The 25,031-nt window shown below is 45.2% G+C and overlaps 5 protein-coding genes across 6 annotated transcripts; 2 read left to right on the top strand and 3 right to left on the bottom strand.

The window, feature by feature from the left end:
- The first annotated feature begins 138 nt into the window (after positions 1-138).
- On the top strand, positions 139-8,430 carry spn-E (spindle E). Its single transcript, XM_017139864.3, has 10 exons — positions 139-430; positions 496-738; positions 3,472-4,205; positions 4,670-5,456; positions 5,517-6,106; positions 6,173-6,320; positions 6,382-7,518; positions 7,580-7,701; positions 7,774-7,986; positions 8,053-8,430. The coding sequence occupies exons 1-10, from the start codon at positions 230-232 to the stop codon at positions 8,183-8,185; spliced, it is 4,308 nt and encodes a 1,435-aa protein (XP_016995353.3). The 5' UTR covers positions 139-229; the 3' UTR covers positions 8,186-8,430.
- On the bottom strand, positions 1,540-2,802 carry Pbp45 (proximal sequence element A Pbp45). The gene has a single exon (XM_017139868.3). It carries the CDS (start codon positions 2,727-2,729, stop codon positions 1,623-1,625), a length of 1,107 nt encoding a protein of 368 aa, XP_016995357.3. The 5' UTR covers positions 2,730-2,802; the 3' UTR covers positions 1,540-1,622.
- Positions 8,431-8,543: 113 nt separating the features above from the next.
- cv-d (crossveinless d) lies at positions 8,544-20,065 on the bottom strand. Its single transcript, XM_017139863.3, has 15 exons — positions 19,758-20,065; positions 19,234-19,433; positions 18,265-18,492; positions 16,673-17,645; positions 15,723-16,113; positions 15,452-15,671; positions 14,621-14,852; positions 14,052-14,554; positions 13,356-13,471; positions 13,171-13,297; positions 12,869-13,114; positions 9,999-10,142; positions 9,757-9,936; positions 8,918-9,516; positions 8,544-8,850 (listed from the first exon to the last, which is right to left on the bottom strand). The coding sequence occupies exons 1-15, from the start codon at positions 19,786-19,788 to the stop codon at positions 8,610-8,612; spliced, it is 4,431 nt and encodes a 1,476-aa protein (XP_016995352.3). The 5' UTR covers positions 19,789-20,065; the 3' UTR covers positions 8,544-8,609.
- LOC108056169 (arginine kinase) lies at positions 11,034-12,860 on the top strand. Its single transcript, XM_070216038.1, has 3 exons — positions 11,034-11,242; positions 11,306-11,556; positions 11,615-12,860. Exons 1-3 carry the CDS (start codon positions 11,234-11,236, stop codon positions 12,726-12,728), a joined length of 1,374 nt encoding a protein of 457 aa, XP_070072139.1. The 5' UTR covers positions 11,034-11,233; the 3' UTR covers positions 12,729-12,860.
- A 481-nt stretch (positions 20,066-20,546) lies between the features above and the next one.
- Positions 20,547-24,571, bottom strand: Hmt-1 (ABC transporter ATP-binding protein/permease Hmt-1). Of its 2 annotated transcripts, XM_017139865.3 has the most exons (6): positions 24,426-24,571; positions 23,748-24,055; positions 23,487-23,686; positions 23,106-23,431; positions 22,645-23,049; positions 20,547-22,128 (listed from the first exon to the last, which is right to left on the bottom strand). In XM_017139865.3, exons 2-6 carry the CDS (start codon positions 24,045-24,047, stop codon positions 20,792-20,794), a joined length of 2,568 nt encoding a protein of 855 aa, XP_016995354.2. In that variant the 5' UTR covers positions 24,048-24,055; positions 24,426-24,571; the 3' UTR covers positions 20,547-20,791. The 2 variants fall into 2 exon arrangements, with proteins under 2 accessions (XP_016995354.2, XP_070072138.1); XM_070216037.1 differs by lacking the exon at positions 24,426-24,571 and having other exon boundaries at positions 23,748-24,065.
- Positions 24,572-25,031: the final 460 nt, after the last annotated feature.

Raw genomic sequence — 25,031 nt, forward strand, 5'->3', positions numbered from 1 at the left:
ATATAATAAATATAATTTACAAAAAAAAATTATTTTGACAGTTTATTGTTATGGAACACCCCAAATATAAAGCTTACAGTACCGATTAAACAACTATCGATACCAATCGGCTCTGACAAGCTCCCACCGTTGAGGCCAAAAGTCCCACCACTACAATTTACCGTTTAATTTTAGACGCTACGCGGGATTGTGAAATTTTTTACGTTCAGTGTGTTTCCGAAGAAAAATAATGGAAATGGACCAGGAACTGATGGATTTCTTCGATTTTTCGAAGGAATTCAAGCGCGAGGCGGCCCCGCAGGGCTACATTAGCCGCGATCCGAGCATCATGGCCGAGGAGGCCGTCGATTCGAAGGTGGTGAAGCGCGAGGTGATCGGCACCGAATATGTAAACGAAATCGTGGCGAAGGAAAAGCTTCGTCTCAACGGGGTAAGAAAACTAAACTAAACTGCTGCGTCGGCACTTTTTGTTTATTTACTCGTAATTCGATGCAGACGCTGCGCGACGATTGCCCCGAAAGCAAGCGAAATCGCACGCTGAACGACTTGGACACCGACGACGAGGAGGACGAGTCCGAAATCCGGCGGGATGATGAGTACTACAAGAAGTACAGATTCAATCTGAATCGCGACCGGAATCTGCCGATCTACGCTAAGCGGGAGGAGATCTTGGCGGCCATCAATGCGAATCCAGTCGTAATTCTCAAGGGCGAAACAGGATGTGGCAAGACCACGCAGGTGAGCGTTGCCACACTGTCGCGAATTTCCTAACCTCAAAATGATCAACAAAAAGACAACTTTTAACCTACAAAAAGGAATTTCCCGCCTGTTAAAATTAACAAAAGCTTTAAACTTCGATTTCCCACACGATTTCAAGGTTTAAGTCCCAATTTAATTTTAACGATGGGACGAGAAAATGGCTTTAACTGTCATGCATTTCTTTTTAAACCTTTCATTTGATTTTGTAGTACATAATTTCCCAAAAAAAAAAACTGTCGGGGGTTTCTTAACCTCAAAATTATCAACAAAACGAAAACATCTAACCTACAAAAATAAAAATTTTTGCGTCGTTTACTCGTTTGCCTGTTAAAATTAAAGAAAGCTTTAATCTCTGATTTCGCGGCTCTTAAAAATTAACAATGGGACTAGAAAATTTACCCAAAATGCCATTCTTTTGTGTTAAACCTTTAATTTGATTTTTAAATAAGAATATTAAAAAAAAGCTAATTTCTATCTATACTATATAGTTCTACTATACATTCTACCACTTAAACCTTAGGAATAACCAAGTTTAGCATAAACACAACTAGAAAACTAGGCTTTTGAGGGACAATGACATGTTCTTGAAACTTGTTATATATGGAAAACAAAAAATGGTTAAGAAGACCTCGAACATTAAAAAATAGTAGACAGAAAATTTAAATTTACAACATATTTGACCTCAAAACAGGTGAATTTGCAGATAAGTTTGATATAATTTTTTACAGGGTATTTTCGGCCCTTATTTTATTTTTATCCAATAATTTGAAACTTTTGTAATTGTTTTTAACTTATTAAAGTAACTTTTATTTAAACAAAAATATTCTCACACATCAAATTTCAGCTGTTTCATAAGTTCTAACTTAAGAGCCCAGTAGTTCCTGAACTTCTTCCTCTGTTACCTCATTTTCCTCTGCCTCCGCCTCCGCCTCCTCTTCCTCGTCCTCGTCACTGTAGTCATAGTTATCTTCATACTCCCGCTGCACATCCTCCGGCAGTTGCTGCTGGAACACGGTGGCCGACGACATCCTCCGCTGATACGACTCGTTGACCTCCAGCTCAACTTCCAGTTCCTCCGCCTGTTCCTGCGGCTCCCTCTTCTCAACGCCGAACATGGCCTTGTTTCGCACCCTCTGACGCACCTCCAACTGGTTGCTTGCGGAAGTTGTGGCTTCCTCTTCCTCCGCTACAGGATTCTTCTTCGCACCCAGTACACTTTGTATTTCGGCAAAGACCTCGCGCAGCTGGCCGAATATTTGAGTGGGCGGCAGAGCCTGTTCCTGACCAGCCAGCTGCGCCTTCTGAGCATTGTAAGCCGCCTCCAGATCGCAGAGGGGCTGACTGGCGAGGTCCAGGGTGCGCAGACCCTCCAGTTCGTAGGTGAGACTGACTTTATTGGGACGCTGCTGCTTCTGCGCCAAGGCGTTCTGCCTCTGCCGCTTGGCGCCCGCCACAATCTCCAGCCGGTCGTAGTCCACCAGGTTGTCCAATCCCTGGCAGTAGTCCAGCGCCGTGTGGCGGAAGGCCTGCTCCTGGACGAGGCGCCACAGCATGTAGGCCACCTGCTGGGTATCCTTTCTCTCCGGACTCTCCTCGCGCAGCTGCAGCGCGTAGTCGGTCAGTTCCCGCCAGGTGCGCGGTGAAACCTCGATCTTCACATAGTTGTGGGTGGGCTGCTTGTAGTAGATCACGTACAGCAGGTAGAAGCCAGCGATCCTGTGGGCGCGGGATGCCGGAAAGATGTCGCCGGTGGTGCGGCGGGAGCAGGAGAGCCGCTTGGCCACGTGCAGGGCCGCCAAAGTGGTGGCTATCACCTCGTTGTGGTTCGACTGGCCGGTGAAGAGGTGCTGCAGCTGCATTTCCCGCCAGCACCGGCAGAACGACTCGAACTCGCAGCTCTCGCCATCGCTGACCAAGCGCTGGAATCGCTGCACCAGCTCCCAGCAGTCGTCGAAGATATTCAACTCCATTGGGGGGTAGATTTACTCGAATTTAGTTTGCATTTCGAGATCCAAACAAATCCAAGCAGAAGCAGGTCTTAAAATGTAAACAAATTCGCCGGTTCAAGTGTTTTACAGCACTATCAAGAATTTATCGATAAGTCTTTGGTCTAGTGTTAACAATTTTTAAAAATATTTAAAAAACTCGAAACGGGTATTTTTAAATTTCTAAGGGCCGTCTTTTCGTCCGTTTGTTAAATTTAAAGTAAGGTTAAAAAGATTTCCCATACGATTTCAAGGTTTTAAACGGACCTGAAAATGGTATTTTCTAGAAATCGATTTTCGATAAAAAACAAAATTTTGTAATTTAATAAAAAACAGTTATAGAAAAGGTTATCTTTCTTTAAAAGTAGAATTTCCAAAGAACCCGGTTTCTCGTCCTCATGTTATTTTAATGTGTGGATCAAACCTTGAAAACGTATGGGAATTTAGAGTTTAAAACCTACTTTTTTTAACAAGTTTAATTTGGAAATTTAGAGTTTTAAGCTTGCTTTTAGTTTAACATGTTCAGTTTAAATTGGGTATAATTTTGAGTTTAAAGTCTACTTTAAATTTAACATGCGGACGAGAAAACGGCCCTAAATATAATAACTTATCTTCATTCGTATTACGAATTTCGTAAGCTAATAACGCAGCATTTAATGAAAATATTTCTTTACAATAAATTTATTTAAATTGCGTAAGCTGAATCAAATTTCTATTTACCCTACAGGTGCCTCAGTACATTTTGGACGAGGGTTTCAAGAGCGGTCAATACTGCAACATTGTGGTCACCCAACCGCGGCGCATAGCTGCCATTTCGATAGCCAATAGAGTGTGCCAGGAGCGCCAATGGCAGCAGGACACCGTGTGCAGCTACCAGGTGGGCCTGCACCGTCCGACGACTCTGGAGGACACCCGTCTGCTCTACTGCACCACCGGTGTGCTGCTCAACAACCTGATACGCAACAAGACGCTGACCCAATACACCCACATCGTGCTGGACGAGGTGCACGAACGAGACCAGGACATGGACTTTCTGCTGATCGTAGTCCGTCGCCTGCTGGCCACCAACTCGCGTCATGTAAAGGTCATCCTGATGTCGGCCACCATTGATGCGAGGGAACTGTCCGACTATTTTTCCACCGACACCTCGATTCCGCCGGTGATCACCGCCAGTCATGGACGTAAATACTCGATCGAGAAGTTCTACCGCGACCAACTGACCAGTATTAAGTGGAAGGATGATCCCGACCAGGATCAGTTCATTCCACGCATCAACGACGACGGCTACAGGGCGGCCGTAAAGATCATTATGGTCATTGACAACATGGAACGGGAGGGCGGCATCCAGTCGCGGCTGAGCTACGACGAGGCCCTGCGCCATGGAGCTGTGCTCATCTTTCTGCCCGGCGTCTACGAAATTGACAACATGGCACAGAACATTACTTCTATGCTTAACGATGAGTAAGCTATTAATTTGTATTAGAGCCCTGCATGAATGAGTTCAAAGAATTATTTTGAATTTTTTGTTTTATATGAATGAATTAATTCGAATTTTGAGTTTAATAGAATTGAATGAATGAATGGCATGAATTCAGAAATAATTCAAACGACATTTTCTTTTGAAGAAGAAAGATCCATAATTTTGTGATTAAATCTGCCTGAATTTTATTTACTATGCAGTTAACATTGATTTGTTTAAAATTTTCCACTTTTTGTTCTCAAAAGAAAGCACAAAAAACATCTGGCAAATTCAAAAAATTCATAGAAATTATTCTGTTCAATTCGAAATGAATTAGAAAAACATTTAATTTATTTCACATAGAATTTAATTAAATTATGATAAAACAAAAATTAAATGATTCACGCAGGGCTCTAATTTGTATATCCTTATTTTATCCTTACTTAAAATTTATATTCTATTGCAGTCGAAACATTAAGGTCTTCATTGTACGCTGCTTCTCGCTGATGACCCCGGAGAATCAGCGGGATGTGTTCCAGCCGCCGCCTCCTGGCTACCGCAAGATCATCCTGACCACCAACATTGCCGAGAGCTCCATCACGGTGCCGGATGTGTCCTACGTCATTGATTTCTGTCTCACCAAAGTGCTGGTGACCGATACGGCCACCAGTTTCACCTCCCTCCGATTGACCTGGGCCTCCAAGGCCAATTGTCGCCAGCGTGCCGGGCGTGTTGGTCGCCTGCGCAGTGGACGTGTCTACCGAATGGTCACCAAATCCTTTTACCAAATGGGAATGTCTGAGTTTGGCATACCAGAAATGTTGCGTTTACCTTTGCAAAACTCGGTGCTCAGGGCCAAGGAACTGGAAATGGACTCGCCGGTTGATATATTGGCCCTGGCTCTTTCTCCACCGAATCTCTCGGACGTAAAAAACACAATACTGCTGCTGAAGGAGGTGGGTGCCCTCTTCCTCACAGTAGACGGTGTCTACAACGAGCTGGATGGCGATATTACCTATTGGGGGACTATTATGTCCCGGCTGCCGCTGGACACTCGTCTCTCCCGTCTCATCATTCTGGGCTATGTGTTCAACCTGCTCGAGGAAGTGATTATCATAGCTGCTGGCCTTTCGATGCGCGGCTTGTATGTGAACGAAGGTGCGAGGAATCAAGGAGGCGACTCATTTTGGATGCACTATATCTTTGCCGATGGCTCGGGCTCCGACTTGGTGGCCATTTGGCGCGTCTATCTGGTTAGTTGTGGAATTAATTCATTATATTTAACCTAATAATAATTTGCTGATATCCATTAGACCTACCTAAACATGGTGGAAGTTGGCCATGAGCAGGAATCTGCTATTCGCTGGGCGAAGCGTTTCCACGTCTCCTTGCGTTCGCTCAAGGAAATGCATCTGCTGGTGCAGGAGCTACGCACGCGCTGCACAAATCTCGGCCTGATTCCGTTTACAGTTGATCCCAGCCAGAGGATGGGCGACCGCGAGAAATCAATCATACTCAAGGTGATCATCGCTGGAGCTTTCTATCCGAATTACTTTATGCGCTCGAAGGGGGTGTGTGTGGAGCCGGAACGTGATATGTACCAGGTGATATCGGGCCACGATCCCTGTCGCACCGTCTATTTCACCAACTACAAGCCGGGCTACATGGGCGAGTTGTACACCAGGCGCATCAAGGAACTCTTTCGCGAGGCGAAGATCCCGCCAGAGAACATCGATGTGACTTTTCAGCACGGCTCGCAGAAGGTATTCGTCACATTTCGGCACGACGATTGCAATGCAGATAGCTCCAGTCTGGTCAATGTTTCGGGCAGAATCGCAAGTGAGGTCTACAAGGCGGTCAGGATGAGAGTTGACCGCTTGCAACGTCCTATAAGGATAATGGAGTGAGTACTCTGCACTTGTTTAGGGATTCTAATATCTAATTGTGATTTTATTTCTATACATTTCAGTCAAATCCCTTTTTTGAACTACGTACAGAGGCAAAAAATAGGGGAGGTGATTGAGGGTCGTTGGGTTCCACCCGCAAAAGCGACAAATGTAGAGCTGCTTGCCTTACCCTCTGTCTACGAGAAGACTATAACGGGTTTGATAACTTGTGTAAGTTGGTTTAGCCTTAAACTCTATTCATATTCTATGTTTTCGTTCCTATCCTTTTCAGATTGTCAGCTGCGGCAAGTTCTACTTCCAGCCGCAGTCCTTTGCCGAGTGCATTCGCAACATGTCGGAGATATTCAATGCCTCACAGCAGCTGCGAAATCATGTATTGAACGCAGGGGCTATCACAAAGGGCATGATGGTGCTGGCCAAGCGGGACAGTCAGTTCCAGCGCGCCACAGTGATCCGTCCCGAGAACCAGAGCAATCGCCAGCCGATGTTCTATGTTCGCTTCATCGACTACGGAGACTGTGCGCTGCTGCCCATGGAGCAGCTGCGTCTGATGCCGGATGAGCTGGTGGCGCAGTACGGCGATCTGCCACCTCGTGTGTTTGAATGCCGGCTGGCGCTCGTTCAGCCATCGATGGTGGTCAGCGCCAATAACCGATGGCCCGCGGCGGCTAATGATAAGCTCAAGGCGATGGCCAAATGCGGTCGCATTGATATTGAGGTGTATTCACTGTTTAATAATGTTGCTGCTGTTTTGATTCACATGCGCGATGGTTTGCTCAACGAGAAGCTTGTAGAGCTCAAGTTGGCACGTCGGGCGGACGAAGATTTTATGTCTCGCCAGGATCATGACTTCCGCTTGCGCAGACAAGAAACCGCCCGCTACACAACCTCGGCGGAGCGTCAGCAAATCAATGAGGAGTACCTGCGATCCTGCCAGCTGCTACAGGATCAGGACCTGCCACCTCCTCCATTGGATAAGTGTAACACTGTGGTGATGCTGAAAGGACCCTACAGTCCGCTGGAGTCGAACATGTACTCCACCATTCGTGTGGGTGTTTGGAAGTCGGTGAAAATAGATAATGCATCGGTTAATGCGGTTCTGCTCGACTCAGATCCGCAGGATCAGCACGATCAGATGATTGTGGCCCACACGACGGTGGAAAGTGCCGATGGGCAGATTCTGACTGCTCGCGGAACCACACTGATGCCCAATATACACGGATTTGGGGCCCTGATGGCTATGCTCTTCTGTCCCACCATGCAGATCAAATGCAACAAAGCTGGCACCAAGTATGTGTCCATCTTGGCGGGAATGGGTTGCGATCCAGTGACCAATGCGCCTTACTACGAAGAGCACGATATGGTGATTAATTTGGACGTCAATATTCTCGAAGATGATCTTAGCCTGGTAAGGATGCTTCGTTTGATGGAATGAGTGCAACATTGTAATACATTTTTTTTGATTTCAGATCAATCAAATGCGCTACAACATCGATAGTGTCTTCTTCAACTTTAAGGACGAAAATTATCCAGCTGTTAGTGTAAACGAACGCGTTTCTATATACACTCAGCTGCGTAGCATGATGAATCGGTAAGATTGAGAATCCTAGAGTGAAGCTACTTATTAAATTATCAAATTAACTCACTTAAATCTATTTTATAGTTTGCTGTCCAAGGATCGTAGTTATATCGAAGTCAATTCCAGCAACTCCGATTACGAATGGGAAAAAACTGACGATGTGCCAAAGCAGGCTGAGCCGTTCGGCAAACGAGCCATATTCCCGATGCACAGCATTACCGAGCTACAAGAGGAGGACATGGGTCATTTGTTGCAGTTGGTGGAGAACTGCAATAAGCTGTACGAGTGGCGCAACTTGTAAGAGTCAACATTAGTTCACAAAATCATTGTCCTATTTATTTATTATTTTATTTACAATTCCAGCGAAGGAGTTTTAGCTCCAATGACCTGCAAACTGTGCAACCAGTTGTTGGAGTCCGTTCCCCAGCTACGTATGCATCTCCTCACTCAATTGCATCGCGATCGGGAAAAGCAAATTGACTATCATCAGAAGTAAAAATAGTTATCTCAATTAAGACGAAAATCTGAATATTATTTCCGAAAAAATATGGTTACTTTTTTTTTATTATTTTGACACAACATAAGAAACATTTAATTCGTCAAAAGAATATTGATTACACCTTTTTCTATGTCATATAAAATGATCTCACTTCGCGTAATTGCAATTTGAAACCTTCAGTTATAATTTTTGTTATGTATATCATCATATCATTAAAATATATAGGCATACATCTCAGCAAATCAATATAAAGATGCTGAATCCCCTGAATCCGTGGATTTAGGTAGATATAACGCCTCAGTTTCAATCAATTCACTATTAAAACTTACAGTTTTAAAAATTTAAGCCCTGGGGATTTGCATGTTCTCCCTTTTCTGGGCTTCTTTTCTCTTTTATTTTAGATTAAACTCTCACATTATATTTATGAAACTACAACTACGTCGGAAGAATTGGGCAGAGGAACGGGAGTCGGAGAGCTCGTCTCCAGCTCGCAGATCGTGTAGTTCTGCATGCGGTTGAGGGGATTGCTGCACAGCCCACACATCTGGTGTTTGTACACGCCGTAGATCTCAAAGTTTAGGATGTTGTAAAGATCGAACTGGATGGTGGAGGCCAGCTGCGTGCACTCCACAATCAAAATGTTTTGCTCGTTTAGCTCCACGCTGCAAAGGGAAATGTAACGATTTGAATAGGTTTATAAAACTCACATAATAACTCATCTTAGCCTACCGGAAGTCGAAGTCGCTAGCATCGAGGGGCCACTGGTAGGGCTTTTGGCGCACATCGTGCGGCGTTTGATCCTGGTTGAGATAGATGATAACCGGCTCATCCGTGGGCTGTCTGCTATTGTCCTTGCGGGCGGGGAAATTGAAGTAGTTCTGCCCGATGTGAACGCGCAGCCCGTAGTTGCTCTCAACTCCTTGGACAGTCGATGGCGTTACGAAGACGGCGATCTGGGGCAGCGGCGAACAGTCGGCCACCAGCAGGGTGAAGCAATCGGGACGCACCGCAATCTCTCGGAGATTGGCCAAGTGATCGTCGAAGGTATTGACCATACCATTGATTACCGAGCAGGAACGTTTGAGTCCCGTGTCGTAGGTGAGTTCCTGGGAGGCGTCGAACTTGGAGTCCAGTTTGTACAGGAAGGGAATCTGGTGGAACCGCCACTTGACCCCGTTGACGTCCACCGCCAACCTGAATTGGTCCTGCGGCGTGTGCATGGAGATGTTGATCTCCTGACTCATGTGCAGACTGTCCACTTTGTCGGCGGATAAGGCGGAGACCAGGTGGTCCAGGCGGTTGGACCACAGCTCGAACCAGGCGGGCATCTAAAAAGGATGAGGGTGAGTTTATTAGTCTTAGAAAAGATCTTTTAAGGATAAGCAAAGTTAGGAACTTTAAATTAAGTTATTAGTTTTTAATATAATCTCTTGTTTTTACATTATTAAAATTCAAATTAAAACAGATAAGGGTTAGTTTATAAGTCTTTGAATAGATCTTTTAAGGAGAGGCACAGATAGGAACTTTAAATAATTATTAATTTCTAATACAAAATCTCTTTTACTTACATTATTAAATTTCAGATCCATGTCGTACTGTGTGATCGATGTAAAGTTCTCAAAGTTGCTGCGCTTGCAATACCTTGACGTGGGAATGGGCGAGAACTTAAGCACCTCCTTGGGACAAAAGTCGGTGTCGGTCAGCGAGATCTTGTCGGAGCGCAGGAAGGCACGGGCGTGCTCCGAGGGCTGTAATTAGGAGAATTTAATAGGAATCCACTTTGTTGCAAGTCGTAGCATTTCACACTTACACCGGCTCTGGCTGCAAACAGCACCGTGGAACCCTTCTCCGGGCACTCGCCCTCCTCTGTGGCCAAGCCGAACACCACATTGCCATTCAGAGAGTGGGGTCGCCTGGTAAACACCAGTGGTTCATAGGTCAATCTGGTGCAGGCCTGAGGAAAAAATGTAAATGTGTTACAGTTTACAGTAGAGGTAAGTGCCTAATCTATGTTTCTCTTAAAAAAGCTTGGAAACTTAAAATAGATGTTTAAAAGATAGATTTCCCATTAGAACAAATTATATATAATTGTTTTTAAGAATAGTATATATAAAAAAAATGATTATTTTAGTTCTAAAAATCTGTTTAACATTTTTATAAAGAAATTGAATCAATGCTTCGACCTTGGAAGGGTCTGAATCTATAAATATACTTTTAAAAGATGGATTGGCCTTAAGAAATTATCATAAATAATTGTTTTTAAGAATAGTATGTCTTTAAAAATAGTAAGATTAATTTTAAAAATCTGTTCAACCTTTTTAAAAAGATAATTTAATCATTCCTTCAATTTTAAAAGGGTCTGAACATATAATTGCCTCTATTTTCCTAACCCCAGCTGTCTAGTCCCTTATATACTTGAGTCAACTTGAGTCTCGGCCCGAGTCAAGTGCCCTCATTGGGCGGCGGGCGTGACACCCTGTAATCTTTTCTGTGGCTACACACTGCTGTCCATAAGACAATGTGGGTTCAGCTGTTCACTGGAGGCTCCGTGCTCCAACCGAGTGGAATGGGAAACATTACCATGACGAAAGAGCAGACAACAGAGCCACAACAACTGCGGCAACGATTAGCGGGCCTACACACATCCTGACTGACTGTACGCCGCCCCTTCCTGCGTGCCACTTTATTACTCGGGCCGAAAACCCAACCACCCACCACTCGAGCAGTTGCCGCAATTGTTGGCCCACATTTCGTGGGTTGTTTGCGAGAGCCGAGTCAACCGAGTGGCAACCAGAAAGGCAGGCCTGGCGGCATAAGTCGCCCCGTTTGATCAATACGTCTCCGAGGGAGCTCAGTAGAAGGCAGCCAGTTACGCTACTGTTCGGACGAATTTCTCCTGTCGTCAAATTTTGGGAAAAAAATTCAATTTTTCTTTGGTTTTGTAAGAACGCGCTAGAAATCACTAAAAATACCAAGTACTATTCACGTTTGCGTTGCTTTTTATAAATTTATGTTTACTTGAATCTCGCTGGGACAAACTTCACAATGACTTCGGTAAGTGAGATCTAATACCCAAGACTTATAAAATTCTAAGGATATTTATTGGTGGTTTCCCAGATCGAATCGAAACGCGTGCAATACCGCAAGTATTTGGAGCGTGCCGGAGTCATCGATGCTTTGAGCAAGGCCCTGATCAAGCTGTACGAGGAGCAGAATAAACCCGAGGATGCCATTCGCTTTGTGCGCAAGTTCATGTGCGAAAGCTGCCCGGATGACGCCCAGTACGATGTGATGAAGAACGACCTGGAGGAGGCCAAGACGCACATCTCGAAGCTGGAGCAGGAACTAGAACGGCTACGCGGTCAAATGTGAGTATATAAAACCAAGATTTAAGGATGAATCTCTAATGTATCTAATAACCAACAGCAAAAAGTCACCGGAGGAGTACCAAGAGCTCACCACCGAAGGCTACAAATCGCTCATGGACGACGAGGAGAACGTCAGCTCGATGCTGCGCAAATATCTGACGCCAGAACTTCTGGAGGAGTACATGCTGGTCACCACACCGGCGCCAGTGGACGCTTATCTGTACGATTGCGCCGTTTCCGGATTCGAGCACCACGATGCTCCCGTGGGCGTCTACGCGGCGGATGCCGACAGCTATGACGTCTTTAACAAGCTCTTCGATCCGATCATCAAAGACTATCACGGCCAGATGGACAACGAGAACGATGTGCTGCAGAAGGATCCGGACTTTGGCAACGTGGACGAGATCGAGAACCTGGACCCGGAGCGCAAGTACATACTGTCCGCTCGCATCCGCTTGGCCCGCAATATCGAGGGCCTGCCCTTCTTCCCCAAACTCACCGAGAAGCAGTTCATCGAGGTGGAGGAGAAGGTGCGTGCGGCCACGGAGACGATGGATGGCGAGCTGATTGGCTCCTACTTGACGATGGCTGATATAGATGCCGAGACGCAGGCCGAGATGGTCAAGCGACATATACTATTCCAGCGTGGCGATGAGAAGCTGACCACCGCCGGCTGCTATCGATTCTGGCCCACCGGTCGCGGTGTCTATCACAATCCCGCCGAGACCTTCTTGGTTTGGGTGAATCGTCAGGACCATGTGCACATCATGTCGATGGCTCAGTGCGGCGACCTGGGTGATGTCTACAATCGCCTGGTCAATGGGCTAACTGAACTGGAGAAGACGCTGGCCTTTGCGCGGCATCCGCGGTACGGAAACCTAACTGCTTGTCCCACCAATTTGGGCACCACCCTGCGTGCCTCGGTCCATATTCGTTTGCCGCTGCTCAGCAAGGATCCCGACCGTCTAATCGCACTCGCCGAGGAGCTGCAACTGCAAGTACGCGGCACCGATGGCGGCGAACTGGCCACCGTGGAGGATGGCGTCATGGATATATCAAATAAGCGGAAACTGGGCTTCACCGAATTCGAGCTTGTGAAGACTCTGCAGGACGGCGTTGTGGCGCTGATCAACGCCGAGGAGGAGCTCGAAATCGCCGGACAGGAGGGTTAGAAAAGAAGCAACATTAAACTACCGAATTTTGACAGCCCAAAAAGCAAACCATTTCACCATACAAAATACTCAAACATACAGACTCAGACGATAATCTTTGGTTAAATAAATTTGTCCCGTAGTCCCAGACAATCACTCACCTTCCAGTCGTCCTCGTCATCCTTGGAATTCCGCTGAATCTGGCCGGTCAACTTGAACCAGTTGGACTTGGTCGAGGCCTGCACGTCCAGGGTGATGTTCCACCGATGGAGGGCATCAAGTTTGTGTGTGCCATCCGTAATATGCGTCTCGTCCACGTGGTCTGTGTGCTCCAGCGTTAGGCCAATCTGTTTGCCCTTCAGATCCGACGTCTTCAGCACATCTTCGGCACAAAAGTTTCCTTCGATCTTAAAGAATTAAGGAGATTAGTTAAAATACTAGTAGATATAATTATATTTCTCACCCTGGTGGTCTTCTCGTTGTACATGAGCATCGTAAAGTTCCGATCGTGGCCAAGGTGAATGGAGCTAAGCTGGGTGAAGCCAAATATGTACATCAGGGCGGTGACCACCATGTTGCCGGAGAAGCCACTGCAATTGTAATTATGATTAGTTTGGGAGGAAAGGGGATTTGTGTCGGTAAGGGTACTTCTCTGTAAACTCGGACTTGAGCAGCATCCCCCTGTACTTGATTAGCTCGTTAAGATTCGTGTTCATGCCCAGTCGGACGCCCAGATCCGGTAGGGAATAGTTGAAGAGTTGGACCTAAAATGTAGTTTAAGTTATTTGTTAATTCTCTATTTATTTAGCTACTTTAAATCATATTTATCAGCTCCTAATAAAAAGTTGTTATATTTAAATATGACGAATAGATTATTTTTATAATTGTATGTATTTGTGGAATCAAAATTCTCACAGGAAACTATAAATCAAGTCAAGTTTCATTATTTTCAATTTTTATCATTCCCATTAAATATATTTCTGGCATTTAAGTTCCCGCCGGAGACTATAAATTAATTTAAGTTTCTTATTTTTAATCTTTATTACTTTTCTGTAAACTGTATTATTAATTTTTTCTTCATCATTTATAAAATTTCCACAGGAAACTATAAATCAATTCTAGTTTAATTATTTTCAATCTCTATTATTCCCATGAGAAATATATTTTGGCATCAAAGTTCCCGCAGGAGACTATAAATTTTATTTTCTATTTTTAATCTTTATTCTCTTTTTCTCGTAAAATATATTTCTAGCATTAAAATTCCCGCATGAAACTATATTATCAATTATTTCGTCATCATTAATAATCTCTATTATTGTTTCTTATCTCAATTTAAACACTCACCACATCGTTTCGGCTCTCGGGCACCATGATCTCCTCGAAGGGCGCCGCCGCCGTCTTGGTTATTAGGCCCCTGGTCTTGGTCACCGCTCGGGATTTAAAGGACAGGCCACTGGTGAGGTTCTGCGGACGCGAGAAGGAGTAGCGCCTGCACTTGGTGTCGCTCTCGTTCAGATGCAACTCGCTGCTGAAGGGAATGTAGATGAGGAAGCCCTGCTCCCGGTTGATCTCGTGGTCCAGGTTCAGGAACGGATTGTAGCTGCGGCTGCGCACCGAGGCGTACGACGAGTAGCGGGCGTCGATCTCCAGCGTGTGCCTGGTAATGGGCGAACTGCGCTGCTCCGTAATGTTGCCACGCAGCGAGGTCAGCACGGTGGTCTGCAGGAGGACGTCGGAGGAGGTGCCCAGCACAGTGGGCACCGTGTAGCGATTCATGAATGGCCAGCGCACCGTCTGCATGTTGATGTGACTGTCCGTTCGGATGATCTGCTGCAGTCGTTCCAGAACTTTGGAAATCACAAGTACATAAATTAATTCAAAACAGACTGATAGTAGGGAATAACCAGACTCACTGTTCTCGTAGGTCAGCTGGCGGAACATCCGTTGATTGAGGTAGTAGGACAGCACCGTCTTGCCCTCCATTTGCAGGATGAACTCAATGTGCAGATCCTTGGAGTTTATGATCGGAGCCTGCAACATGGCCAACAGGGCCTTGATGCTCTTGAAGGTAAACGGATCGCTGGCATTTCGCGGCTGCATCTTGTTTAGGATGGTGTCTGGCAAACCACGTGCCTTAATGTACAGCTGGAATAGAGTATTAGAATAAAATTATTTAGAGTATGTAATTTACTGGTCTTTAAATCTTCCTATATATTTCTAAAAAGTATTGTTATTAAAACTTAATACTATTAAGTCATTAATGGCTTTGTTCGTTAGCACTAACAAAATTGTGACCATGGTCAGTAGTGGTTCCTCTTGGTCTGAAGAATTCGCGATCTCATTATTTTGAAGAATTACTTTTTTTAGTAAAAGGACTTTTGTTTTTTCATTCAAAATATAACAGGTATTTTTAGACTTTTATTATAAAAGTCATGAATAAAAGTTACGGAGGACTTTTATTTTTTTTCTCTGACTTTTGATTTAAATTTTAAATACAGTTACTTCATGACCAATTTCAAATAAGTTAAAAAAATTTAGGTCATTGCGGATATAAATAGGCTGCATTAAATTGATTAAGTGAGTTTTTTCTCCGATTTTTAGTGTTATCCTATGATTATGATATAATTTTTTCGACCAAAAATAATAAAATAACTGTTATTTTCGGTCCTTGCTTAATAAGTTAATGTACAACAATTCAAAATATTAATTTTGTTGTTTTTTCCTTTTTTATAGTAAACACTCACCGCCAGTTGACCCGTGAACTTGCCCAGAGCCTCGGTGTCAAATTTGAAGAAGGCCACCACTGGCATATCCGACTTGGGATCGCCGACGAGGAAGACCTGCAGCATCGCTCCGATTCCGAACTTGGAGTCGCGATAGTCGAAGATGTAGTTGCCGGTGACCCAGTAGCGTGACTCTGGCTTCTGGGGCAGATGACGGTGCATGTAGGACAGCAGGCGGCGTCTGGGAACAAGCGAATTAGACTTGGATTTCCATGGGTAAGTGATAACTTACAGGTGCTGATAGCAGGGATACGTGGTCTCCGAGATGCTCGTCACCGTCGTCCTGTAGTAGTTGATCATGTGCGGGTCCGTCTCGCTCTGGATGATGCGATGGATGCTGATCAGCCGGGCAGCCGTGGGATTGGAGATCAACAGCAGGGTAACGGCGGCCACACGCAGCTCCAGACTGGCGTTGCGCGACTCGAAGATGGGCCAGTAGACCTCATAGATGCGCTCCGCTCGGCGATCGGCCAGCGCCAAAGTCGTCCAGGCGGCCTGGAACTTGAGGTCCTCGTGCTCGTTGGGATCCTGAACGATGGGCTCCAGATAGTTGGCCACGTTTCCCAGCTGCAGGTTGTTCAGGCCCTGCAGGTACAGCATCTTCTGGTCGAAGTCGCGATCGTCTGGGAGAAATCAGTAAGGGATTAGATGGAAATCTTATTAATAGACCTCGGATTTTGCATATTTGTCCATTTAGCTGTCATATTTTTCAAATGTAATAAATTCGGATGCATATCGGAAATATGCAAAATATGTGCAAAAAATGTATGCATAAAATATACAAAATATATGCAAAACATGCAAAATATATGCGAACAACTGGAGGCTCAATATTTTTAATGCAGCTGTCTGGTATTCTAAGGAACCTTCAGTAAACACGGCGAGCAATTTAAACGAACAGTTTGTCCAATAGGGCCAAAAACTATTCTGCCCCTCTTACTATTTTTGCCCCCTTCTTGCTTACTCGTTTTATAAATAGGGTTTACTTAAATTCGAGAAAAAATGAGATATCTCAGAAATGATGAAAAGTTAGAAACAAATTTCTTCGGGTAAATTAGGTTGGCTATGAAATGGTCAATCTTGAATAGTTGAGTTTTTTTTTATATTTTGTATATTTTATGCATATGCGTTTTATGCTAATATGCAAAAAAAAATAAGTTATTAATACTATAGACCACTTACTCAGATAGGCATTGAAGTACTTCTGCACGTACTCCTCGAACTTATCCTTGTCGATGCCCTTGGCCACATAGACATTGTGGACGAGGGTGGCAAAGCTCAGGATGGCCGCCTGCCGGACTTCCGGTCGACCTGGTCCGATATTGAGGAAGTCCTCGCACTTTTGCACCAGCTCCGCCGAAAGCTCGAAGATGTGGAAGGGCATGGGTATGAGCAATTGCACAGCGACTTGTGGCTTCGTCAGCTTGTTCAGCACCAGGTGGTGGGTGAGGAAAACGGAGGCCTTGGTTCCAATGCGTGGAATGATTTCGTGAAAGATGTTGCGTATGGTTTCCTGGCGATAGGAGGTGCCTATGTCCACCTCCCTGTAGAGCTTCTTCAGCGAATCAAAGTCCATCTCGCTGAGCAGCTTGATTACATCGGAAAGCGTGGAGTCGTAGGGTTCGGAGAACTTGAACTCCGTGGTCTCGAGGCCCTCGGCCAGACTGTCCAGGAGTGTGCCCGCCTGGTTCATCAGTGTCTCCTGCTGCTGCGGACTTCGGCCGCCAGTGGGATCGCTCGGATCCAGCGGCTGTAGCGCCAGATTGGAGGACTCTGCCGACATGGAGGTTTCAATATCAATCGGATTGTCGATGGGCGTCTCATTAAGGAAATTGAGCACCAGCTCCGAGTTGATGAACTGAGCCTCGCCCGTCGACTCGAACGTGTGGATCAGAGTGGTGCCCTTGGCATGGGCCACACTCAAATAGTAACCCGTCTCGTTGTGCGGCAACATTCCGTAAATGGCCTCGTTGCCAATGATCACACTCTTCTGGTGATCGAACTCACACGTATTTGGCGGCACATTGCTCCTGGTGATGTGAACCGCTTCTGAGTAGGGCTTGCAGGTCTTCACCTCCGGCGTCTTGCGGATGGAGATGTAGTTGGTCCTGTTGGATACAAAGTACTCGGTGCGGCAGGTGCCGTGGATGCCCAGCTGTCAGGGGAGAAAGAAAAATTATTAATAGCGAATAGATAGATTTTTCTTAATTTGATAAAATTAAAACCGAAATTCGGAAATATCTAAAAAGAGTCATATGCTAAAGTAGAAGAAAATACAATAGAAACCAACGAAGCAAAATTTATTTTCCTATTTATTTGCATTTAATTTTCCGACCGTTGCTATGGCAGCTATATGATATAGTGCCCCGATTTTATCTTAATTTTATTTGAAATTCATAAATATTCAAAAAATAACATTTCCAAGAGTAGAAGTTAATATTTCAAAAAGCTAGAATTTTTTGTACGTTTTTTTTTCCGATAGTATGGTATAGTTGTCCGATCCGGCCGGTTCCCACTTATATACTACCTCTAAAATAAAGAAGATTTTTGGGAAAGTTAAAAACTGAGAGACTAGTTTGCGTAGAAACGGACGGACGGACGGACGGACAGACGGACATGGCTATATTATTGATCGTCTAGTGATGCTGATCAATAATATATATACTTTGTGGGGTCGTAAACGTCTTCTTCACTGCGTTGCAAACTACTGACTGAAATCATAATACCGTCTGCAAAACATTTTATTTTATATTCCCAGATCCCAAATCACTCACCTCATCCACGACGAAAGCCCCGCTGGACTTCATCTGGAACTGCAGCACCGAAGCGATGGCCCGCTTGAAGTTCATGCTCCAAATGGGATCGCCCTCCTTGAAGACCACATGCGAGATGGCGCCCTCCGGGGTGAGGGCGATCTTGAAGGGCTTGTAGGGCGGGTACATCTCCTTGTTCTGCTGGAACTTCTCGCCCGAGTTGTTTAGCGTTACATCGTCGATGACCAGCTGTAATTCAGAGAGAGCATAGCGATTAGTGCTCCGGGAAAGCCCTGCAATAATGCTGTAATATTATCTCCGATCGACTAGGGTCGAGCCCAACTGAATGAACCGGCTGATAAGCAGGATCGACGTTTATCTGGCAAACAGAAATTAGTCAGATCGCCATGGCTATGCGCCATATGCAGCACACATGCCTCTGCCGGGAACCTGGTGCCTGATAAGCTACTCCTAGCTAGAGTCGCTCTCAGTCAAAACAATCAGAGCTGATTAACAAAGGGAAGGAGGAGGGAAAGGGAGGGAATAGGGACTAGGGACTAGCGACTACACATATGTGTATATTGGCATTATCTGTGGGGGCTCAATGAAAGAAGTTCACAGCCGACGAGCTGAGTTTATTGTATGAGTATCTCTGTGAAAGGTTAAATTGTCTTTAATTCATCTGCGAATTCTTCTTCGTCTGCGGAGGCTGAGAGGCTGAGGAAGTCGCTGCAAATGGTGGGGAATGTTGGGGGCTATAGAATGCGCCGATTGGATCGTTTAAATTGATAATGAAATCAATAAATTGATTTGATTTTTCACTGATTTCCAATTGATTTATATATGTGAATGCGGTGATACATAGAGTGATGATCACCAGGCAATCGTATTTTTTTTATAAACAAAAATATTATTTCGAAATATTCGTCCGGGTCGCGGGAGATCAGCCAAAATATTTCCTAAGATTTCCTGGAATCCTAGACAACTCACCGCCGCAGCCATGACCAGTTCGCTCTGCCGCTGGAGCGTCAGCTTGCCCCGCACTATCCAGCCGGTGGTGGGTGGCGCCTGGTGTCCTTCGTCCTGCGGCTTGGCGCCCACCAGGACATTGCCCACGTACTCGTAGAGCATCTGTTTGTTGAGGCCAATGATGCTGAAGGCATGGCCGGCGTCGAAGATCAGGAACAGATCTGCCGGATAGATAGATTCATAGATAGAAATTGAACTTCAATTCGATGGATGCCCGTCCGCCCATCTTCACCCTCTTTCGCTATGTCGCATTCCCGCGGATGGGCAATAAACTCTTCAATTATCAATTGAATTTCTTTCTTATATATACTAAATGTGCATGTGTACATATAATACATTGTACACCACATATATATGAATGATCGCAAAACGCCTTAATGCGTTGCTCCTCGGAGGCTTTGTCAATGAGTAATTACGTCATGGTCTTTTATTAGTTTCTGATACAGTGGCTGGATGATAATCCCTAGGTTACTCTCTCTACGTACACACGAACACGGAGCACTTGAGTCGCCTCATGGCCTGCTGCTTCCTTCCGAGGTCGAGGCACTCGCTTTCACACAGATCAGATCAGATTTCCCGACGCTTTTCACTTCGTTCCGTTTATTCCGTTTTGTAATATCACCCAGTATATATATAATATATATATGTATTATCAGATATGTTTCAAAGAAGCCGACGCTTTTCCTTCTTTATCACCAACGCGTCTAATTCCCGGATCACAGCTCAACGTCCGCTCGCCTCCACGCCGAAACTCAGAGTGATTCTGCGAGCGGAATTCACAGCTAGCCGGACTCTTGGCCTTGCTGGAGGTTCCGGCGATAAGAATCGATGCTGCGAAGAGCAGCTTGGCTCTCTTATAATCTGTGGAAACAGCTCTTAGGAAGTGTCCTATAAATAGATCTTTGCCGCGTCTGATGGACAATGTGCCACTAATAATAAATACCAAGTCCGCTTGGTACTTTTATTACTTACTTAAAATATTATTATAAACCAGGCACCGTAATGATTATAAGTGAAAAAATAAAAATCTAATGATTATTGAGTGAGCGATATTATTTCGCTTAAAAATATTACTCAAAGTGCGATTGCAGCCTTTCTATACGGAATTTTACAAAGTATTAAATTTGTGCTTGTAGGTAGGTTTTACTCAAAAAAATGCATTATTTTCGGTCCCTGTTATAAACTTTAAACTGCCTAGTTTTGATTTACTTATAATGAATTAAAAAAATTATAAATATACCCCCAAGTATCCACAATTCAATAGTTATTAAATATACAGACTAGCAATACACAATGTTGCGCTATTTATTTGGTACCAGACACTTTCAAAACCTATTACTAGCAGCCCACGGATTGTCTATAAAAAATCTACGTTATTTATTAGTATAAGAGTAGCGTATAAGGTTACTTATAGACGAACTTAGACTTTGACGAACTGCTCGTACGTATAACAATATACCACAAATCACATGGAATCAGGAATAACAGAAAGTATTTCGTGTGTGTCTCTCTCTTAAAGCTAACGAGCTCCCCCATGAGCATGTCCTGCCCTCAAGTGGGCACCACTCGTTCCAGCACCAGCACCTCCTCCGCTACGTTTCTCCGATCCCGATTCGGAACCACCACTCTGCTCCGCGTCCAGATTCTTCAGCTGCTGCTGCCACATGTCCGCATAGATGCCATCTTCGCGCAGCACGAGCTCCTCGTGTCTGCCCCGCTCGGCGATGCTTCCCTGCTGCAGCACCAGGATCTCGTCCGCATGGATAATGGTGGACAGGCGGTGGGCAACAATGATGGTGGTGCGATTGGCGCAAACCCGGGCCAAAGCAGCCTGAATATTCCGCTCCGTGTGGGTGTCCAAAGCCGAGGTGGCTTCGTCCAGGAGCACAATGATGGGCGCCTTGAGGAGCGTCCTGGCGATGGCCACTCGTTGCTTCTCGCCTCCACTGAGTCGCAGGCCCCGTTCGCCCACCTTTGTCTCGTAGCTGTCCGGGAAGCCCAGGATCCTGTCGTGAATGTCGGCGGCGCGAGCAGCCTCGTAGACAGCCTCATCGGAGGCGCCCAGCTTGGCGTACTCGATGTTGTAGAAAATGGTGTTGTTGAACAGAACCGTATCCTGGGGCACCACTCCGATGGCCTTTCGCAGACTCTGCTGCTGCACAAGCTTGATGTTTTGTCCGTCAATCAGAATGGCTCCCGTCTGCACGTCGTAGAAGCGGAAGAGCAGCCGCATAATGGTGCTCTTGCCGGCTCCCGAGGGTCCCACAATGGCCACCGTCTTGCCGGCGGGCACGGTGAAGCTAACGTTTTGTAGCACCAACTTTTCCGGTGAATAGCCGAAGGTAACGTTGGAGAACTCAATGCCACCGCCGGCTGTCAGGAGTGGCGAGCAGCCCGGAGCATCCACAATCTCTTCCTCCTCCTTCAGCAGATCGAACATGTTCTCCATGTCCACAAAGTTCTTCTGGATGGCCCGGTAATAGGTGCCGAACCAATTCAGCGGCATGTACAGCTCCATGAGATAAGTGGAGAAGAGCACAAAGTCGCCCACGGTGAGGGTCTGATGATGAACCACCAAGTACACGCAGAGCAGCGATCCGGCCAACAGGCCAAGACACAGGATTATATTCTGGGCGGTGTTCAGCATGTTGAGGGTGAGCATGGAGAGGAACTCCTCCTTTTGGTACTTCAGGATGGCCTCCCGGTAGCAGTCCACCTCGTAGTGCTCCGCTCCGTAGTATTTGACTGTTTCGAAGTTCAGTAGGGAGTCTACGCTGCGAGCACGCTGCTCGTTGTCCGCCAGGTTCATCCTCCTCTGGTACTTGGTGCGCCACTCGGTGATTGCAATGGTCGATGCTGTAAAAAAGAAGATATATATTATTTATTTATTCATTTATATTAAGCAAACTTAAAGTTAAAACTATAAGCTAACTAAGATTAAGAGCTCTAGCCGCTAAGGTTCAGCTCTTCTGAGGTTTTTTTTTTATTATTTGAATTTATATTATATATTGCTTGTTTATTTACAATTTGAGAACTGTTTTGGTTTCGTAGTATCAAAAGATAATGATTTATCATAAAATTCGTTATCTAGCTTGGGGTTTATAAAAAGTTTTGATTACGCATAAGATTTTCCGTCACTTATCAGTAGACATCGGATCGTTTTTTTTAAATGCGATTTAAAGCCACATTTGATTGGTTAAAAATTTTATTTATTAGATTTAGATATTTAGATTTAGGCCAAACGTAATTGAGGTTTTTGTAAAAAAATGTTTACCAATGAAATGTGCCTCTAAATCATATTTAAATCACCTAAAATCCGATGTCTACTTAACCCTGAATTGCTATTAATTACTAATGAATTAAATCCCTTACCTATATACAGGAACATGGTGAGGAAGACGATCAGGCCGAACCACCAATTGAAGGCGTATATAAAGTAGGCCACGGCCACCAGCAGATCCAGAATGGTGGGTGCAATTGAGAAGACAATGTAGTTGAGAAGATTATTAATAGAATCCGTGCCGCGATCCATGACACGCAGCACCTCGCCCGTTTTCCGCTGCAAGTGCCAACGCAGCGAGAGCTGGTGGAGATGCCGGAAGAGCTCGATCTCAATCTCCCGGGTGGTGTACTGCTGCACCCGAATCCAGAGAAAAGTGCGGAGGTTGTTGAACAAACCCATGCTGCCAGTGCCGCCGCCCTGGAGGAAGGACAATCCCACGTAGACCAGCACAAAGTCCCAGCGAAAGAGGATCGGTGCAATGGTGAGACTGTCCACTGTGGAGGCAGGAGATTAGCAATGAATTACTCAACTTAAAGCAGCCCTGACCTACCCAACTTCTTGCGATAAATCGGCAAAAACAGCTTTATGACTCGGCCGGCCAGCAGCAATATAATGCAAACGATGACGGCGATCTGCAGGGCCAGATTCTTCCTGGGCCAAAGGTAGGGAAAGACTGTTCTTAGCTTGCGCCAGCCATTCCTGAAAGCCGATCCTGTCTGCACATTTCCCTGCGATTCGCTGGAGGAATCGTTGTCCAGCCGCTGGTGGGGATTGTAAGGGGTCATGATGCCAGGAGCCTTCAGGCCCAAAACGAAGATGAGCAGGGAGCAGAGGAACCTTGTGACAAAGAGGCCCATCTCTATTTGGTCCTTGTTACTGAGGAGAGTAAGAGATATACTAAATAATTTTGTTATAGATATATATCTCCTACGTTTTCAGGTGGAACCACCAGTCCTCGTGGCGCAGATTGATGAAGGCCAGCGACTCGTTGATGAAGGCCAGTGTCCAGAAGAGCAGCAGGATGAGGCCATGACCACGGGTGGGCATCGAAGGCAGCTGGTAGAACCGCTCCTTGAGTATCAAACAGATGCTGAAGGGGTACGAGAAACAAATAACGCAAGTGGAGAAGATCTGTAGAAAGAGATACCTTTATTATACACATGTTTCCCTTGAAGATTACCATCCAACTCACCATGTATCCATAGACCGCACTATCCGGATAAATACGTGCGTTCATGAGGAATCGCAGGGCGGCCAAAACCGGAAGCAGGAGCAAGAGGAAGAGTTGCAGGGCGAAGAGACGCGATTTGGAGATTTGCGTGGGATCCGTGATGCGGGTGGCGTACTTCCGGTACATCAGCAACTGGATGCAGCCGAAGAGGAGCAGGAATCCTCCATAGACGGCCGGACCCACGGTGTCCATGAAGCAGTGCGAGATGCCATGCTGCGTCCACACCTCGCTGAGGGTCACGTTGGGCGGGCAGTACAACATGGTGTTCTCTATGAGACGGGTGGAAATAATTACTCAACGATAAGCTCTGATAGAAACGTGCCAGATAAAGTGGAGCTCTGTGACTGAAACAATTGCTTTGTTTTATGGGACTGCCAGGCAGCAATTTCGCAATTATTCACCCGAATTATCAGACGCCCCCAAAAGGGAAACCACTCTATTTTTTCCTCCAGGTAAGCGGTGTGCAAATTTAGATGTGTTGATTATATTTAATATAGCGTTTTTACAGCACGGCACCAAGGGATTCGGTGGATGGGAACCCGGGGAAAGTGCAACTCATCCAGCCCATTGGATATGCTAAATTATGCAATGTTGCGTATGCTCGATGAAACTATCAAGGGTTTCTTAAGGGCCTCTTACCCGCTACGAAAGTCACGCACTGGAGGTAACACTGTAATCAGTAATGTGCCAGGTGATAACTCAATTAACGGAAAATCAGCGGACAGACAACTCCGGTCCGATCAACATAAATAATCTTGGTCCAAGGGTTCAGTATGACTGTTTTCGGTTATCTACAAAATACCCCTTTTGGAGCGGAAAGCGGGTGAGTTCAAACCTACTCCTTATTATTTTTATTTTTAAATTTGTATGGATTAAAATAATTTAAGAGGCGTTTAATAGACGTTATTCATTTATAAAATCAATTTTTAATAGAAAACTAGTTAAAAAGTTGAATTCCCATCACTCGTGGAAAATTCTACAACCCACAAACGGTCACGCTACTTTCCACCCCTGATTTTCACTTTGGCGCTCAACTTGATATTTAAAACGCAATTCTTATCTATAAGAAATTCTTCTTTCGAATTTTACTTATTTTCAAGGGTAGTTTTTTAATGGAAATGTTTTTGTTTTATTATTATTATTCATGCGCGGATATGGATACGGATATATCACCCCCCAGCGGTTAAAGGAATTTTGGCATTCAAAAATTGTTCTTCAAGTAAGACACAAGTTGTTCTTGATTTA

The sequence above is a fragment of the Drosophila takahashii genome, chromosome 3R (genome assembly GCF_030179915.1).
Source record: "Drosophila takahashii strain IR98-3 E-12201 chromosome 3R, DtakHiC1v2, whole genome shotgun sequence".
NCBI classification, from domain to species: Eukaryota; Metazoa; Arthropoda; class Insecta; order Diptera; family Drosophilidae; genus Drosophila; species Drosophila takahashii.